The 18,782-nt window shown below is 42.5% G+C and overlaps 1 protein-coding gene across 8 annotated transcripts in view; it reads left to right on the top strand.

Annotated features, from left to right (window-relative positions):
* The first annotated feature begins 9,865 nt into the window (after nt 1-9,865).
* The window catches only part of PTPRE (protein tyrosine phosphatase receptor type E), a 216,312-nt gene continuing 207,395 nt past the window's right edge, over nt 9,866-18,782 (top strand). For 3 of the 8 annotated variants that reach the window (XM_061635662.1, XM_061635661.1, XM_061635664.1), the window contains exon 1: nt 9,866-10,136. In XM_061635662.1, the coding sequence (XP_061491646.1) occupies nt 9,933-10,136 (204 nt within the window). In that variant the 5' untranslated portion in view covers nt 9,866-9,932. Of the gene's footprint in view, nt 10,137-10,564; nt 10,640-18,782 lie in introns of those variants that run through there. The other 5 variants (XM_061635663.1, XM_061635666.1, XM_061635670.1 and 2 more) reach the window with 5 other exon arrangements.

Here is an 18,782-nt window from a genome sequence, read left to right as displayed (position 1 = left end):
AGGCGCCATCTCTGTTATCTTTTCGGCGCCTATTAAAGACCTTCCTCTTTCAACAAGCCTTTTAAGTGGGGACCTATCCCAGTTTGCTTCTGTGTTGGAATTAGTTTTTAATATGTTTTTTAACCTTTTTTAAAAAGATGTCTTCAAAGCTTTTTTAAAGTTGTTTTGTTTTCATGTATTTTAATATCTGTTTTTATGATGTTTTAAAGTGTTTTTAGTGCTTTTGTTTGCCGCCCTGGGCTCATGCTTGGAGGAAGGGCGGGATATAAATAAATAAATAAATAAATAAATACAATGTCTGTTTTTTAAAAGCTGGCATATATAACTGATACAGATCAGAGAACACAGAGGGGTTGAACAGGGCTTCCGGTGTGTAAGGGGATGTCTTCATAGCCGATCCCCCTTGAAATCCCTTCTGGGTTTCCATATAATCCTTTCATACTGTCCTTCCTCTCCACATTTTGGGAGCCCAATCAATATTCCGAATTAAGGTACATACATTTTTCTGTAATTCTGATTGCAAAAAAGACATTTTACTGTAGAATTTGGATAGTATTGATGCAAGTTTTGCTCTCTGTCTGTGGTTCAAGACACGACACATGGTGGATCACATAATTTCTATTATTCCCTAGATGTTTGTTATTCTGCTTGAAGACTTGTTGATTAAGGATAAAATACATGCTTCTTGGACCAGTAGCATTTGATATAGGCCTTCCAAATTACTGTTGGTGCTCTTTCATTGTTACTTTAAAATTTATCCTATTCCCCACCACTTTAATTACTGCAAATACCTATTTACACCTGAAAAGCTACTTACATACCTACTGCAGGTGAAAATCATTTGTATATGCCTACCTTTCCATTCTGAATTCATTCCAAATGTAAATCAGTTGAAAGCAGCAGATTTACACACATGGGGTGGAATTGACTAGGGCTGCCAGGTTCAGGGCCTGAGACTGATCCTGTATCTTTAGGAGAAGAGAATGTCAGCCAAGTGCAGGTGTTCTTGCAACACTGTAATGGGAAAAACCACAAGGTGGAATTCTCCCTTCCCCCTGCACAACTTTTAAAGATACAGAAGACCTCTTGGAGGCCGGGCCTGGCACCCAATTGGTCTTCTGTATCTTTAAAATGAAACTGAGGTTCTCATACTTTGGACACATCATGAGAAGACATGATTCTCTAGAAAAGATAATAATGCTGGGGAAAACAGAAGGGAGTAGAAAAAGAGGAAGGCCAAACAAGGGATGGATTGATTCCATTAAGGAAGCCACAGACCTGAACTTACAAGATCTGAACAGGGTGGTTCATGACAGATGCTCTTGGAGGCCGCTGATTCATAGGGTCGCCATAAGTCGTAGTCGACTTGGAGGCACATAACAACAACAAAATGTTTTTTTAAGTCTTTCTCCATACACTGTAAGTGAATTTGCACATTACTAATTGATCAGAATCCGACATAAAGTTACACAAGCTTTAAACTCACTGAAATCAACTCTGAAAGATAGATCAGTGATTAACTAGATGTGGTGTTAATTATGTGGTTCCAATGAATATGTCTAACTTTTAAAACTGAAATACATCTACAGGGGAGTCCGATTAAGGCTGGAACTGTAAAGTGGTGAGTTTTTTTTTTTTACCCTTTGGCCAGGTCACAGACCTGAAGAACCCTCTGCCAAGGGGTGCTGTTTGTGTAATCCTTGGGTCATCACCCAGGACTGGGTTTAGTATCTAGATTCTAGACTAGAGGATATTCTTCTTATATTAAGTGCCAGCTCAAGCCCCCACCCAGGAAACTTGGGACTTCAGTTGGATGTCTGAGTAGCCATCTTCCCTTTGCACACGCTCCCCTAAGATATGTGAAAGCAATTATATTTATTCAGCTAACAAACAAGTGAATCAACAAAATATTAGCAAAATAAGGATCAATATAAAATATATATTTTAGTCCAACATGTCGCACTTTCTCCCAAGATCCACCTATGCCAAAGGAAGCATGTGCTCTTGGGTGTTAGTCAGTTTGGGGAGGCAGCCAATGAATGGGGCTCTTCTAGACACAGTTTTTGAGAGCATTGCCATATATATTGATATTTATTGTTCCAGCAAGTGGCAGCAGCAAAGCTACAGCAACGGCCGCATTGGATAGCAACAAGAACTTCTGCAGGTGGCAACAAAACAGCTTTTGTATCTCTAAGGAATTGCTATGCCAAGCTATCCTTCTCTCCCAGGTGTGATTTCAGCATCTAGTGATTTAGTGAGTTGCAGTCCAGTTAGTGAGTTTAGCCATTCTCAAATGCAGTTCTTCAATCTTTACTCTCATTTAAAAAGCAATTTTTTCTTTGTTTGATCAGATCTGTGACCCCTGCTGTCCAGAGGCCACTCTGGTCAGGGAGAGCCAACATCCAGCAGCACTGTTACCTGCAGGTAGCTAGCTGATGAAAAAGCACAAGTGGCCTAGGTGAGAGACTAGGCCTAAGTCTCTCAACCTTTTCAACAGTTACAATAAAACATAAACGGCAACTCTATCCAACATGCAAATGAGTGTGGCATGCTGGATTTGGACACTAAGTTTTCTCTGCACTTTCTGCTTCCCCCACTTGGTGGAGCATGTTCTTTTCTCTACAGTTTTACATTTGTTCTTCTGGGATAAAAGCTTCCATTGGTGAATATAGTAGCTTTCCTCCAGTGACAAATAGCTTGGGGGGGGGAAGGGTAATTGTGATTCCCCACACACACACTCTGCTGCTGTTTAACATTTAAAAACTAGACATGTTAATTTTAGTCACAGAATCCTTTTCTAGGCATTCAGAAGAATGTATGAAGGGTCAAACCGTGTATGAGGCATGGGGTGCATGTACCACCCCGCCCCACACATCTTCATGCACACTGGTTCTTCTCCCTCATTTCCTGGCCTTCATATGATGAACATGAAGTTTTACAGGGAAGTTCTAACTGCAATCAGTTGAATGCAATCAGAATCTTCCCTTTGATTGGGAGCCCTGAATGTGGTTAAAAGCCCCCTTCAGATGTTTGCTTAAATGCATGAAGGTCAAGTAAGGAGCCAGTGCATGGGAGTGGGGTTTGTGTGCACATTTCCTCCCCACATTAAATTCACATGCATTCTTTTGAACACCGGAAGAGGCCTACAGTTAATGTCACATCTTGCTTATTAACTCTATATTGCAGGTAAGGGTTAAGGTTACAGCTTGCCTAAGGACATGTCGTGAGTCCAGGCTGACATAAGATTTGAACCACAGACTTCTTGTACTGCAGTTCATACTCCTAACCAGTGCAGTACAGAAGCAAATATCAGGTTGATCATAACCAGGGATTCTTAAATACTTATTGCAAAGTGAAATGATAAGTACTATAAAGCTGCTGCATTTCAATGATGCAGTAAATAATTTCATACAGACATAATAAATACAGCTACTCACAGGATATGTGTGGGTGTTTATATCATACATATGGATAGAAAGGAATACTTTGCATAGATTTTATTGGCATGCAAAATTTTATTGGCATGGCAACCAATAAAACCAAATCAGTTCATCCCACAGCCATCATAATAAAAAGTCATGAATGTGCTACATAACTATCACATATTCTGTTCATGACTCATTGCACATAAAAAACTATTTTCATAGTGCCTTGAAAAATACAACTAGTAATATGCTCCTGGTAGTTCCTTGACAAGTGGAGCTCACTAACAGCACAGATCAGCTGATCCGAACAGTGAGCCCCGTTGAGGTTGTCTGTTTCCGTGTGTGGTTCTGATTCAAATCATACCTACAAGTGGACATTTTCCTTTTCAGACACCTTTGCAGAATGGTTTCCCCTCTACTCCATCCTCTATTACAGCAATTGCCAATCTGGCACTTGTGGGCACCATGGGGCCTGCAGAGGCTTTTCTTGCTGTTTCTGAAACAACCAATCAAGTTGTTTTGCCCTGTGGAGAGGTGTTATTGATTGTGGGAGGGGTGGAAGAAGAAGCACTGGAGAATGCTTCATTAGTACATCTGTTTTTTTGTGACAAGTTGGAAAGTGCCCAGTTCATTACTAGTTGTAACTGAGCCCCACCTGCATTGCCTCACTGGCTGCTACTGGCCTTCACTCTCTTTCTGTTCTTCTACTCCCAATTGCCTGTGTACCAGAATCTCACACCAGATTTCATGGGTCATGTATGTATACAGCAAGCTCCAGCTCTTGCCTTTATCACTGCATCCCACTCTGTATACTACAAGTCATTAATGTGGCAACTATAGTAGTGACATCCTTGCCATCTGTGTCCACAAAGCCTCTGAACCTCCCTGCATCCTTGGTTATGAGGTGGTGAAGGTGCCTATTTTTTCTCTCCCTTGAAAAGTAAATAGAGCTGAAGCAGAAAGTTGGGAAGAGTGATGCTCTATCCCACTTGCTCTTTAGCACAATCTGCTTTTCAAGTTTCAGATTAATTCTGCTGCATCCAACTTTTACCCATATTCCTTGGAAAAGTTAACAGGTAAATGTATATGCACACTCTGTCTTTTTTCTCTCTTTCAGGAGCAGCGGACATGGTGGGGTGGTACTGTGGAGCTGCCTTCCTGGTGTGGCTACTGCTTACCTAGATAGTGCAAGGGCAGGGCAGTGGCACAGTTGGGGCTGCATGGCCACAGTGCGACTTCCAGATTAGCTCTGCTGATATGCCCTTGTAGTCCTCACTTCACCACCCACTTGCCTTGCCCCCCTTCTGTCCAGGAAAGCAGCAGTGACACTGGTGTCAGTAGGGTGGATCTGTGGCACCACCCTGGCCACTCCCGCTCTCTTTTCTGGGGGTGGGTCTGATCTGAGGAAGAGAAAGAGATACGACCAGAAGAGTTCCACTCATAGCACTTGCTCAAATATGCAAATATGCCCACAAATTTAAAAATGTTAGTGACTGCTGCTGTACAGTGAACAACTGAAGGGAGACTGGAGATCCAGTTGGAATAGTGTTGGACTGGGACCTGGGAGACAAGGGTTTGAATCCCCACTCAGCCATGAAGCTTCCTGGGTGACATTGGGCCAGCCACTGTCTCTCAGCCTAATCTACCTCAGAGGGTTGTTGTGAGGATTAAATGAGGAGAGGGAGAATCATGTATGTCACCTTGAGCTCCTTGGAGAAAAGGTGGGATATATATGCTATAAATAAGTAATAATAAATAATGAAGGACCATAAAGATACTAACCCACTGAAAAGCAGTCCCATGAAAATTTTCACATATATAACCCCTCCAGATCAAAGCCTGGCAGAACCATGTATACAAAAGGGGAAAGAAAGATCCAGCGTGCTAATTGTATTTGCAAATTCTTCCTTGAAGAACAACAGACCAGTGCTGTCATAGAATCCACTAGGATGAAGTGACTGAAAGGTTCTGCAATGCTATTCAAATGTTGTTCAGACCTAAACGGGTAATAGTGCCACTCTGTACATAGACAAGGAATGCTAAAAATTGATTGCAGAACAGATGGTACCACACTGGAAGGTATAGCACTGCAGAATGTAGGCTGGGAAACTGCATCTTTGTAAACTCCCTGCTCCCCCATCCCTTAAACTCTGCACATGGAGAACCAGCAAAATAGGTCTTAGGAAAGTGTGGATCAGGGTATAGAATAATAGTAGAGTTGGAAGGCTCCTAGAAGGCCATCAAGTCCAACCCCCTGCTCACTACATTACAGGCTGAGGTCACATAATGCAACCACTTTGCTGAAGCTAAGCAGATCTAGGTCTGGTCAGAGTTTGGAGAGAGACTGCCTGGGAAACTGTAAACATGGTTGTGGGGAGACTCTTCTTCCCATCCACTCTTTGGGCATTTTCTTCCATTGCCCCTGCACTGTGGAATGCCCTTCGCTCTGTCATATGTGAAGCATTATCTATTAGTTGCTGCAGACTTCTTGTGAAGACATGTTTTTGCCTAGGTTTTCCCTCACCTGTAAGACAGAACCTTTTTATTTCTGAATTCCTTCCCCCCCCCCAATCCTTGTGTTTATAATGCTGCTTGACTGTTTTTACTATACTGTTTTATTGTTTTAATGCAGCGGGGAGGAGAGCCTGCCTGGGAGTCACGGGCCAGTTAAAGATCACCCCCACAGTGAGTGGCTCAGGGGTTACGTGCCCTGCCACCTGTGCAGCCATGGGCAAGCTGCATAGTCCCAAGGAGCCGAGTTGCCCCCCAGCTAGCAGTTGCGGACAAGGAAGGGGCTGACTTGTGCAGCTGTGGCAAGCTGAGCAGGCCCTCGCCAGCTGGGGAGGACTAGCCTCAGAGGAAGGTAATGGTAAACCCCCTCTGAATACCGCTTACCATGAAAAAACCCTATTCATAGGGTCGACATGAGTCGGGATCGACTTGAAGGCAGTCCATTTCCATTTCAATGTGGTACACAGCTCAGGGATTTTTTAAAAAAAGTATTAAGCAGTTTAGAAATGCTTTTAAATAAAACGAATCAATGAACTTCCAGCCCAAGGAGTGAGTTCATGAGAAGAAATGACCTTTCTTTTCTTTTCTGCCTTTCCATTATCCTCTCCATATCCCTTGGGTGAAAAAACTCCACCTGAACGGCAAGATCTAAGACCTTACTGCTTGCCTGTAGTTAGTGTTACACTAGCAGCACACCATTCACTAACTGATGACATGCTAATAATACACATGAACAGTTTGAGATGCATGGTAAGCACTGAGGCTTTACCTGTGGCCAACCTCACTTACAAATTAGGCCTCAGATAAAGGATATAAATATCATTCTATATCTAAATAGGATAGCCAATCAATTGTCCTCAGTACCTCTATACCTCTTTAGCAATGTTTTAATAGGAAAAGAATATACATTTTGCAGAACAACCAGGTTTCCATTTATCTGTTTCTTGGATGCTATTGATGTTTAATTTTAAACCAGCAGATAGTAGTCTATACATTTAATGCACGAATGGACCAAATGTACTGATTTTCTTGACATATTCAGCAATTTTATATGGCTTGAATATAAGAAACAATTTAAATTAAGAAATATCACTTGCAAATGATTATACCTGTAAGGAATATGCAGATATGCTAGTGTGTGATCCATAAATGTACATATGTACTTAAAAACTAAAACCCTGTCTGATATTCCACTTAGACTGCAGTCCTCTATCCACTTTCCTGGAAGTAAATCCCTCTGAAGTCACTAGGACTTTCTTCTGAGTTGACATGTATAGGCTGGCAGAGTTATTGACATGTCTTTTGATACACTTTGGAAATGGAAGGCAAGTTTTAATTTTTTTAATTTGGCTGACAAAGGCAATTCCTGGTTTCTCTGTAGTAATTGAAGGATGGAAGTTTGGTTTAGGATATATTATTGGATACTACCCAACTAAGTTACACCCAGACCACACCAATAAAAATTAATGAACCTAAGTTAGTAATGTTCATTAATTTCAGTGGGTCTACTCTGAATAGGACAAGCACTGGATGCAGTTGTACTGTACTTTGCAGTTCACATGAAGCTTCATTTTCCAATGTGCATGAAAAGCATGTTTTTTTCTGATATCCCTCACTATGAAAATGCTTCATACATTAACAAAGTCCTGGAAAGATATATGAGGAAGCATGCTTTACGTCTTAACTATGGGATATGCTTCATGTCGCAGAGTGGCGAAATTGGAAATGGAGAGACTGAGTGAGCCCTTATGTGTGTTTGAATCTTTGCTAAAGATTACACCTTCCCTGCAAATTAGTCAGACAGAGACTTTAAGCTTTAAAATAAGAAATAACTACTTTATTCTGGAAGTACATACTTGTTAGGAAAGAGTTCTACATCTAGCTAACTAGTTAAGTTGGAGATGGAAACACTAAGCCTAGTGTTTGCCCTCATGCTTGGAGGAGAGGGAGAGACAAAGAGAATATGTCTGCTCTCCCTCTCAAGAGAAAGAAGAAGGAAGGAGGGAAGGAGATGTGGTCAACATCCTAAGCATATCAGTCTAGCAGGAAGGGAGAGACAGCAGGAGATCAAAGGATAGGTATTAGCCTGGCAATCAGGAGATCTCCTCGCTAGCTACCCTTTTTAACCCCATGCAGCCTCAACCCACAAGCTGGAGTTGAACCACATATTCCAACACTTCAGACCGAGCCAGATAAGTGATTACATATGGAGGATTACATAGAATATATTAAAATATGCTTCTGAAAGGTTGATGTATACAGAACACTTTTTAATGGTTGTCATCACACCCCATATGATTGATCCCAAAGATCCTGTGTATCATGAGTGCAAGATCATTAGCATCCTTAAATAATTTTAAATAATTTGACATTGGTGGTAAGTGTTGATACTGCACTGGCAGGCTGGAAAGGTGAAGCTAATACATCTGAATATAAGACGAATCCTGCTGGATCAAACCAAGGATCCATTAGATTCAGCATTCTGTTCCCTCTACTGGCCAACCAGATGAGTCTGAGAAGGCTATAAGCTGGGCATGAAGTCAACAGTTCTACTCTACTGTTGTCCTTCAGCATCTTATATTCAGTGACATACTGCCTCTGAACATGGAAGTTCCATTTAGCCATCATAACTAAGAACCATTGACAGACCCATCTTCCATGAATTTGTCTATTTTAACTGGTAGCTCTTACTGCACCTTGTGGCAGTGGACTCCAAAGCTAATTTTGTTTTGGGGGAAGTATTTTGTCTGTCCAGAATCTACTGCCACTAATTTTCACTATGTGACTCCAAGTTCTAGTAATATGGGAAAGATTATTCTTCTGTCCTATCTACCTATGTTCTCCATACCATTCACAATTTTATGAACAACTATCATTTCCCTTCCTCCTCCTCCTCAGTCATTCATCTTTTAACATAAGAAGTCCCTTTCCTGAGAAGGAAAATGTTTTAACGTTTGGCATTTTGATTGTCCTCTATCTACACTCTACAAGTTTCTTTTGAAATTGCCCAACCAGAACTATAAGCAATAGTCAAAATGTGGCCTTGACCTCAGTTATGCTGGATGTTTTATTTCCAGTTCCTTTCCCAGGAATCTCTAACATGGAGTTTGCCTTTTCCCCTGCTGTTGGTTTTTCACTGAACCAGTTTTTTCATTGCCACTGTAAGACCCCCAAGATATCTTGCCTGGATAGTCACAAGTAATTGCTCCCACTTCTAGCGGTGAAAGAGAGTAGGAATAAGATGGTATCCTTCTTTACAGTTTCTGCCTTCTTCTGCTGTGTTTAGTACTCCTAGCAATTCATGTCCTTAGTCCATTGCTCTTCCACTGGTGTGTTAGGACCTACAACTGCATTGCATCCTCATCTAAGGCAAGTCACACCAGTAATGTCATACCACTTCCCACTTTGTTTTTTCAGGGTGAAATAGAGAGAAGGAAGGAGGGAGGGGCAACAGAGGTCACATCCACACCATATGTTTAAAGCACACACAACACACATTTAAAGCACATGGCTTCCCCAAAGAACCCCAGGAACTGTGGTTTGTTAGGGGTGCTGGGAACAGTAGTTGTGTGAGGGGTAAACCACAGTTCCCTGGATTCTTTATGGGAAGCCATAGGCTTTAAATGCATTATGTGGATGTATTAATCGTAAAAGAATTCTGTTCCTCTTTGATTATGGTCACATAAGCAAAGTGAGACAGAATTCTTTTACTATTAATAGTTGTGTAGAAGAATATTAGAAGTTTTTTTTATCCCTGCTAAACCTCCCGTACAACCACTGAAGACATAGGAGCCCTGTCCTTCTTTAAGTCAGGTAACAACAACCAGAGAGAGAAAGGGTTTTTTTTGTTTGGGGTGGGGGATTCCCGTCTTGTCTCCTACGTGAAAAGGCCCAAGGCTCCCGTTTCCCTCCCTCCCTCCTCCAGTCAGTATCTGCAGCTGCAATTTCCCCTCTCGGCCAGTAGGCGGCTCCCGCGCTAAGCTGGCACCGCCTCTGATGTTACGGCTGCACGCAGGGAGGGAGCCGAGGGCCAACCGAGGAAGTTTCCTGCTTGGCTGCGAGCGAGGTCCCTGCAGCCGCGGCAGGGTGAATGCCAGGGCGTCCACCGCTTGTCGCCGCCTCAGTTCGCAAGCGACGCTGCAAGGAGGGCATGAGGAGCCGGCGCGCCTTGAGGAGCCGAGCTGGGCGAGTTCCCCGAAGGTAAGGCGGCAGGGCATGAGGCCAGCCGGCGAAGGGATTGAGCTGGCTCAGTTCTCCTCACTGCCCGGAGTCATGCCAGCCGCCAGTTGTTTTTGCCTCAGAGCCGCCGGGAGTTTGGACGCAGGGCAGGCAGGCAGGTTCATTGGTTTCTCCCAGTCCCGAGCAGCACCGGAGCGTGGAGCGGGCAGGCGCCTCCTCTCAGCCGCAGAGGGGCACAGGCTGCCCCCGAGGGCACGAAGAAGAAGAAGGAGCTGACTGTGCCCCTGGTTGGGGGGAAAGGAGGAAGGGGAGAGGAATAGGAGGCGTAGTCTGCCCCACTGTTGCCTCTGCTTGCTTTGGCTCGCTGCCGCCGGGGGCGGGGGGTGTCAGAGGCGGAAACGGCATTTCCCTTTGCAAGGCGAGCGCCATGAAGGAGAGGAGCCAAGCAATTCCCGGGCAGGTGGCAGAGGGAGGAAAAGTCGTCGGCTGAATTGGGATGAAATGCAGGAGAGTCGGTTTCACGGGTAGCAATTTGAAACGGGGGGAGAGGGAGGAGATTTGGGGGGGGGGTAAATTGGAGCTTTAAAGCCCTGCTGCTCAAGTGTGGAGGGTATCTGGGAGGGTGTTTTCTTAGTGTGCTGGTTGTAGGTTTCCTCATTTGAAAGGACAGCGTTGAGAGATATCTTTAACATTGCCGCGCCACATTTCCATACATCCCTGTTCTTCCCAGCCATTGTAGCTGCGAAATCGGGGGGGGGAGCAGCCAAACAAATCTGCTTTAAATACACACTGAAAAGCAACCCTTGGCCTCCTGTGCAGCTGAGGCATTGAATAGCATCCAGCATTTCACATAACACTTTTTGAGTAGTTCAGAATGCTTTCCATGTATTTATTTCACTCATCTGAATAACAGCCCTGTGAGGTAGATCACATCCCCACACTGCAGACTGGGGATGATGCTGATGCGGAGGTTGAAATGGTGACCAGCCTAAAGCCATTTACATTGCAATCCAATGCATGCTCACCCACAGAAATATGCATCACTGTGCTCAGTGTTGTGTGTGCCCTAATAAGCCTGTTCAGGATTCCAGCTTTGATAAGATTTGAATGGAGGACTTTCTCGCTTACACTCTTAGCCGCTGTGCTACATCAGTTTCAAGAGCGGAAGAATTTGAAATGAATGGTGACTCTAATTTGATGGGTTTTTGTAATTCAGCATAATATGTAGGCAAACAGTGCTTTGCTTTCAGGGCCACAAGTGTAACCAGGAAAAGGCAATGTTGCATGCACCCTATCAGATGTTGGTCATGATAGCATCTGTTGCACTTGGGCTAAACAGGGGCATTGAGGGGGGAAATAGTAATCAAAATTAGATGTATAACAAGGCTTCTGGAGCAGTTTTCCACCAGTTAAATGTTTAATTGAAAGTAATTAGCATAGTTATGCATCTTTTACATAGTAAGAAGCTCTCTTATGCAAATTATTTGGAGTTTAGCTCATGGCAATGAAGGAGTCTGCTAAGAATGTTTCTGCTTGATGTGCTTTGGTTGTATTTCTCTGGATGGTACTGAGTCAGAAAGTGTTAAAATCTTTACATTGATCTGTAGAATTTGTTTTCTCAGGCAAGTAAGTGTGCTTTTTGCCTGGATTTGAGAAACTTGAGGTTTAGGCAAGTGCTAGTTGGAACAGGGATTTAGAACTGCTAGCTCTAGTCATCTGGAGAGAAAATCATTTAAATTGTTTATAAGTTTGCTTTGCTGCAGTTTTTTTAGGAATAATGTTTGTTCAGTCAACCTTTGTAATAAAGCAACAATTGTGTCTCACAATACATTATGAAGACATTACTATTTTGTGTTTATCATGAAATATTAGTGGGTAACTGAATAAACTGAAGTTTGCTGCTCTTGATGCAGTCTAACCATGTTTACTAAGAATTAATAAGTTGCATTGATTTCAGTGTAAATTTTCTTCCAAAGAAGTGTATTTCTATGTAACATTCTAGTATATAAAGTACTTTACAGCAGAGGAAGGAAGACTTCAGGCTTGCAGGAACCAGAACCCCAAGATCTACCAACTAGAGCCAGGTGCAGAAGTCATCCTTTGAAAATTCTGAGTCCAGGAATTAGTCTTAAAACCAATTCCTGGTTACCCTGCTCCTCCAGCTTTCTTCATTTGAACTGTAAACATTTTTTTAGGGTTGGGGAAGAGTCATTTCATTGCTGTTTGTTAAACAGTTGGGAGTGTTAAATCCTCTCCAATCTGCTTAGAATCACCCAGAGATCTACCAGTAGACCTTGATCTACCTTCTACCAAATTGTCCTTATTAAGTTCTGAAGCAGTCCAATTGATCATCATTATTTCCATTTTGCAGAACAATCTGAGGCTCAAAGTGAGTGTTCTAAAGCCTTAAATTACATGATGAGCTAGATTAAGTCTGCAAAACCTGTGTCAAACATCCTTGTTCTCCCTCTGTACTGTGAGGCACCCTACATTCTGACATTGCCACCATGTCCATTTTCTCACTCTGTCAGCGTTGGCCAGTTATGTGAAGCAGGAACAGGAAGTGCACAATGTGATTTTGTCAGGACATGGGGCAAGTATACTACACATCATGGACCATGATGACTCAACTAGGGATGCTGTTTCCAGAAGTGGGCATGTATTCTCATAATGTGTAGGGCTGCTCTGAGGATTGATTAGTTCTTATTTTTTTGTAAGTGGCTTCAAGTTCATGCACAACATTCATAAGTGTCTTCAGAGACATGATTGTGTGGAGAAAGTAACATCTGACCCAGTCAATCTACAGATATAGCCACGACTTCCCAGTAGTGATCTCCAGTCTCTTCCCGGTAGAGATTGCTTTGACATACCTGCCCATCACTGTGCTCGTATGAATTACTTCTGCAAATCAATGTCTGTACCAGGTTAGACATTACTACACCGCCTCCTTCATTTCCCTATGGCCACTTAAATCTATGTGTGCACAAATATCTGAACCGTCTCTTATCTTCAGCAATGTGTGATGGTGGCAGCTGCAGAGCTAACACAATTTTCTCTTGATTTATGAGAACTGTATTTTTGTAATCTCAGCCCAAATGGTATGGTCCAGACCAAGCTAGAACCTTGGTAGCTGGTTTTGCTAGACACCTTGTAGTGCATGGTATGAGTTTCAGATTGAGAGTGGGAATAGTAATAAGTATGTAATTTTAAACTGGTGGTTTTTTCTTTTGATCTGTAAAATGGTGCCTAATCAATGAATTGTTTATGGGACTATATTTATTTTATAATCTTGTATTACAGAGCAAAGTTAAGACCATTGTGTTTATTTATTTATTAAATTTATATCCCACAGTTTCTCCCATAAGGAGGCCAGGACAGTAAACAAAAACACTAAAAACACTTTAAAACATCCTAAAAACAAAATACTTTAAAACATACTAAAACAAAACATCTTAAAAACATCTCTAAAAACCAACTGTAAAAACATCTTAAAAAGCAATCCCAGCACAGTGTCAGCTCTACACTGCATCAGCAGTGCCGGTGGGGGCTGGAAATTCCTGGGTGGTTGGCAGGGAAGCAAAGTCCTTAGCCGGCAGTCTGGCCATAAATCTGCCAGGTCTAGGAGGAGGGGAGCTGATAAGGGCCAGGCTTGTCCGAAGCGTACTTGCCGAGTCAGGAGTCCAGAAGCGAGGTCAGTAGAGGTCCGGGATCAAGTGCCAAGGGGTCAGTCCAAAAGAGGTTGCACGGAAACTAGGAACACACAAGCCACGCCTGACATTGCAGTCAGCAACAAGCTGCAGCCAAGGTGTGCCTTATAAAGAGCAGGGTTGACAGCAGGTGTGAGCCCTCAGCGTTTGGCCTTAAGGAGACAGGCCTGCCTCTCTTCTGCCTGACCTTCTGCTGTCTACGTTCTGCAGGTGAGGGGGGAGTATCCTGTGCACTGTCTGTGTCTGGCTGCAGGGCCTCTGCTGTATCTGGGGTGCTCTGCAGCTGAGGGGGAGAAGGAGCTGGATTCTCAGGAGGCTCCTCCGTGTCTCCTTCTGAGTCTGCTGCTCCTGGGTCTGCTGCTGTTACTCCCGAGTCGTCCTCATCTGAGGAGTCCTCTGACGGGGCCATGACACACAGATGCAGACTGTGATAAGGTCTACTTAAAAGGCTTGTTGAAAGAGGAAGGTCTTTAATAGGCGTAAAAAGATAACAGAGAAGTGCCTGTCTAATATTTATGGGGAGGGAATTCCAACGTGTCGGTGCCACAACACTAAAGGTTCACTTCCTATGTTGTGCAGAATGATAAGATGGTACCTAAGAGCACAGTGATTGACTGGGTATATAAGGGGTAAGACAATCTTTCAGGCATCCTGGTTACAAGCTGTATAGGGCTTTATACACCAAATCTACAACCTTGAACTTAGCCCAGTAGCTAATGGACAGCCACTGCAATTCTTTCACCATCGGGGTAACATGTTGCCGATACCCTGCCTAAGTGAGCAGTTGTGCTGCTGCATTTTGCACCAGCTTCAGCTTCTGAACCAGCTTCAAGGGCAGCCACACATAGAGCGTGTTACAGTTGTCCACCTGGAGGTTACCAGTATATGGACAAGAGTGGTCAGGCTATCCCAATCCAGAAATGACTGCAGCTGTGTTAGCAGCAGAAGCTATGAACGTGCTCTTTCAGAGGGTAAGGCCCCATCCAAAGCTGGCAATTGACCAATTATCTGGACTTGGGAACCACCAACCAACAGTGTCTCTGTCTTGCTAGGATTCAGAGTCGGTTTTTTGCAGCCCATCACCAAGTCCAGGCACTGGTTCAGGGTTTGCATGGTCTCTCCTGATTCAGATGTTATTGAGAAAGAGCTGGGTATCATCAGCATGCTGCTGGCACCTTGCCCCGAATCTCCTAATGACTGCTCCCAACTGCTTCCTATACATGTTAAACAGCATTGGGGACAAAATGGTACCCTGTGTCATCCCACAGCACAATTGCCAGGGGGCCAAAAGACAATCACCCAATGCTATACTCTGAAATCGACTCTGGAGATAGGATCAGAACCACTGTAAAACAGTGCCGCTGATGCCCATCTCATCAAGTCAGCTCAGAAGGATGCCGTGGTCAATGGTATCAAAAGCCACTGAGAAAATTATATCTCCTGTTGGCACTGAAGATACAATTTTTTACATTTAATTCCTTCCTGGTGTTTAAATTGCCTTAACTCTGCAGTTAATGATCCATCTCCTCGTTGAATAGTATATGAGACTTAGAGATAGCAAAAGTGGCAAATTTATTTAATTAAGGCTAATATTACCTTGCTGGGTATAAATCTAGTTGATGTGTATTTGTTCTTATGGTCAGTGATATCATTGAGTTACTTTTGTTGTATGGATCCATTGTAGAAAGGCAAAATCTACTGCGCCAGATTAGGGATTATGGGCATCGTACTCCAACAACATCTGGAGGGCCACAGGTTTCCTTTCCCTGGCATCAGGGAATATATGGAAAAGTCCCTCTTCTTTTTTGCAGCAGTAAGATGTGGAGAGTGTGGTGAGGATGGAAAAGAAGTATAGAATGAGGAATCTCGACAGAAGGATGAAATAATATTTTTTTATGGCCAAGTGTATTACCTCATTTCTGAAGCACACTATTAACATTTCCCTTACTCCCACTGCCATTCCATGTTTTGCAACTGCTTCTACATCCCTGATATGTTAGAGCAAACAAAAACGTTTGGCCCACCATGAATGAAAACAAAACAAACCCCCAAAATCTCCACTTTTGAGCATATGCACTTTCGCATTTTAAGACATGCTTAAACCACAGCACCATTATAACTAAAATAATAAAATAGAGGCTGCTTTGATGCTATACACATTGGGTTGGAAATAAGCAACATTTTATTGTAGAAAAGGATAATATGCTAAAAATAATAAAATGATCATCTGTAACCATGTGCATGCCCTGGCTAGCCATTCCAGACTATAAAATGTTTTTAAACTAAAAAGAAAGAACCATCATCAGCCCTGTAAGGCCAGGATGGGCATGCTAGGGCCTAAGTGCTGTCACCAGGCCTGTTTTCCCTGTCTGCATCATATGCCACTTTCTGAGTGGTCATTTGGGGACTCCCTGGGCTGTGGGGCCCTAGGCTTTGGCTCCAAGGTCCAGTCCTAGCTGCACCACTGATTCCTGTGCCTAGCATTTGGCTTCTATACTACAAAGGTTAATCAATAGAATGTTCAATAGGATTTCTGGTGAAGCATGGATCCTTTTTTTTCCTTGCTTGCTTTTATTTATTAGAAGCATTCATTTTGCTCCTCATTGCAAGCAATTTCAGCATGGGTTACAAATTTAAAAACATAAAAGCATCCACATACAACAACAACAGAGGCAAGAAAATGACAACCAAAATAATCAAAACAATCTGACAGTAAACTCCAGCGAAGACCTTGGCAAAAAGCCAGGCCTTTAGCTGGTGCCAAAATCTCAACAGCATTGACATCAGTCAAAACTTGGAGGGGACAGTATAACAGAGTTGGGGCACAACCACAAAGAACCTCATTGCCAAACAAACCTTTGTAAATTGTGGGTTAATGAAAGCTTGTGTTTTATTTTATTAATTACCTTGTTTTCTTTGAGAGACATTTAAAGAAACTTTGGGAAGCACACAGAATTTTGAAAAATCAAAAATATTCTTATAGATCTGTATTTTATTTTCATATGAAGACCAGTGTAATGAAGATCCATTTGAAATAACAATTTTTGGGAGGTATATTCCAAGTTTTTGGTGAGCCCTAAATATTATTTCAGTTAGATGCGCTTTCCCAATGGGAACTTTAATGGATTTTCAACAAAGGCTTGTTGTTTTCCGTAAGGTCAAAAGGCAGTTCTGTGTATTGCAGTTCTCAACTGATTATATTGCTCCAAGCAGCATCAGCCTTTGGCTGCTACAGAAATACTGTTTTCCCCAAACACAAGTATATTTGTGAATAGGTTAACATATTTATGTGTAACATTAGGAACCTGTATAACAATTGTTATATTCTTCCCATGCTTGTTTGGTTTGCTTGGCTAGAAAGCTGGACAGCCAAATGTGCATTTGTGGCTAACTTTATTCAGAATGTTTAAGAAGTGTGTGCGTGTGCGTTTGTGTGTTCACAATCAGCATAACTTTTGTGGCATGACAATATCTATGACTTCTGTGTTTATTGCAGCACATCTTTAACAGGTGGATTGTGGTTTATCGGTGTTCTATTTCAGAGTGTTGATCATTCACAAAGCATAAATAACCAATAACTCACTGTGCTCCTGATTCTTCCTTTGTAAAAAAAGGATTCAAGCCACTGCTGAAAAGAGACTTTGTCTTCATTTTCTTCCTTTGCAGCCGCAGCTTCAATTTAAGCAGGAGTTGCAAAGTAAAATTAGGAGCATACGCTAAATATGTTCCTGATTCTTCCTTTCACCAGCAGTTGTTAAATTTGGCACTTTTTTCAGTCTATTTCAGTTTGGTCCTGCAGATTTACCTGTCACATGCATGATGTCATATAAGCCATGAGCCAAACGATGCCACAGGCTAGATGGATTTCAATTAGGTCCATAGGTTAGAGATTCTACAGGACTGCATGAGAAGGATTGAGGCTGCTTCAGGGCAAACCCAGCTTGATTTCACGCTAAGTTCTAACCCATGGGATTCTCTTTTGCTGTGGCTTGAAAAGAAACAAAAGGAACAAGGAGGTCTCAATAAATGAACCAGCAAGCTACCTATGATGTAGAGCAGTGGTGAGGAATTGGCGGCCCATGTGGGTGGGGAATCTGAGACTAATTGGGCCTGGGAAGTGTCCTAATTTGGTCTGCAAAGCTGTTTTTCCCAAGCTGCATATATGTCAGGTATGGGGCAGGCAAAGATGCAGTTCCCTTCTGAAAGCGTGGTTTGCAGGCGCCTGCACAGCCCTGTTCCTTTGTCCTTGCAGTTTGATTTTGAACTGTGTGAGCAAAGGAAAACATTTCACCTGACATCATGGTGACATCCTACGTACTCCTAGTATGTAGTTCCCTATGGCGTATGCTGCTGTTTCATATTTAGCCAATATGTATAAGTTTTTGCCCCAAACATACAGAAAGACATGTTGCTGGCCACACCATCGCAAAGACCTTCTCCATGTGATCAGGCCACATCAGCTGACACTGAACCCAAGAAGTTGCAGCAGGTATTCTATAGAACATTTGATCTTTGGGTTCTCCCTGTCTCTCCCTCCTCTTTTTTATAAACACCATAAGTACTTTTATATCAAGTTTCAAAGGTCTGTAATTGTTCTGTGGCCATAATTAGATTATCTTTTATTATGTTTTAAATATTTTAGAAACAAAATGTTAATTACTTGTTATAGCCACACTTAGCGAAAAGTATATGAGAGAGCCATAGGATTTTATATTCTTTAATGTCTCATACCGATGGATTATCATTTCTGCTAAACAGTGAGATTCTATACGCGTGTATTGAAAAGTTTCATTTAGTTCAATAGAGGCTGGGGAATTCTTGGGAATGGGATGGTGTATAATTCAAGGGGTTGTAGATTGAGGGGAGAATTGTAGGAAATTGTGCCCCCATTGTGTGAATGAACAATTTAGGATCCAAACTAGTGTTGTAATGCATTCACACATTCAGACATAATTTTACC

The sequence above is a fragment of the Rhineura floridana genome, chromosome 7 (genome assembly GCF_030035675.1).
Source record: "Rhineura floridana isolate rRhiFlo1 chromosome 7, rRhiFlo1.hap2, whole genome shotgun sequence".
Classification (NCBI taxonomy): Eukaryota; Metazoa; Chordata; class Lepidosauria; order Squamata; family Rhineuridae; genus Rhineura; species Rhineura floridana.
The sequence above is the reverse complement of the archived record's forward strand: the minus strand, read 5'-3'. Positions and strand labels throughout refer to the sequence as shown.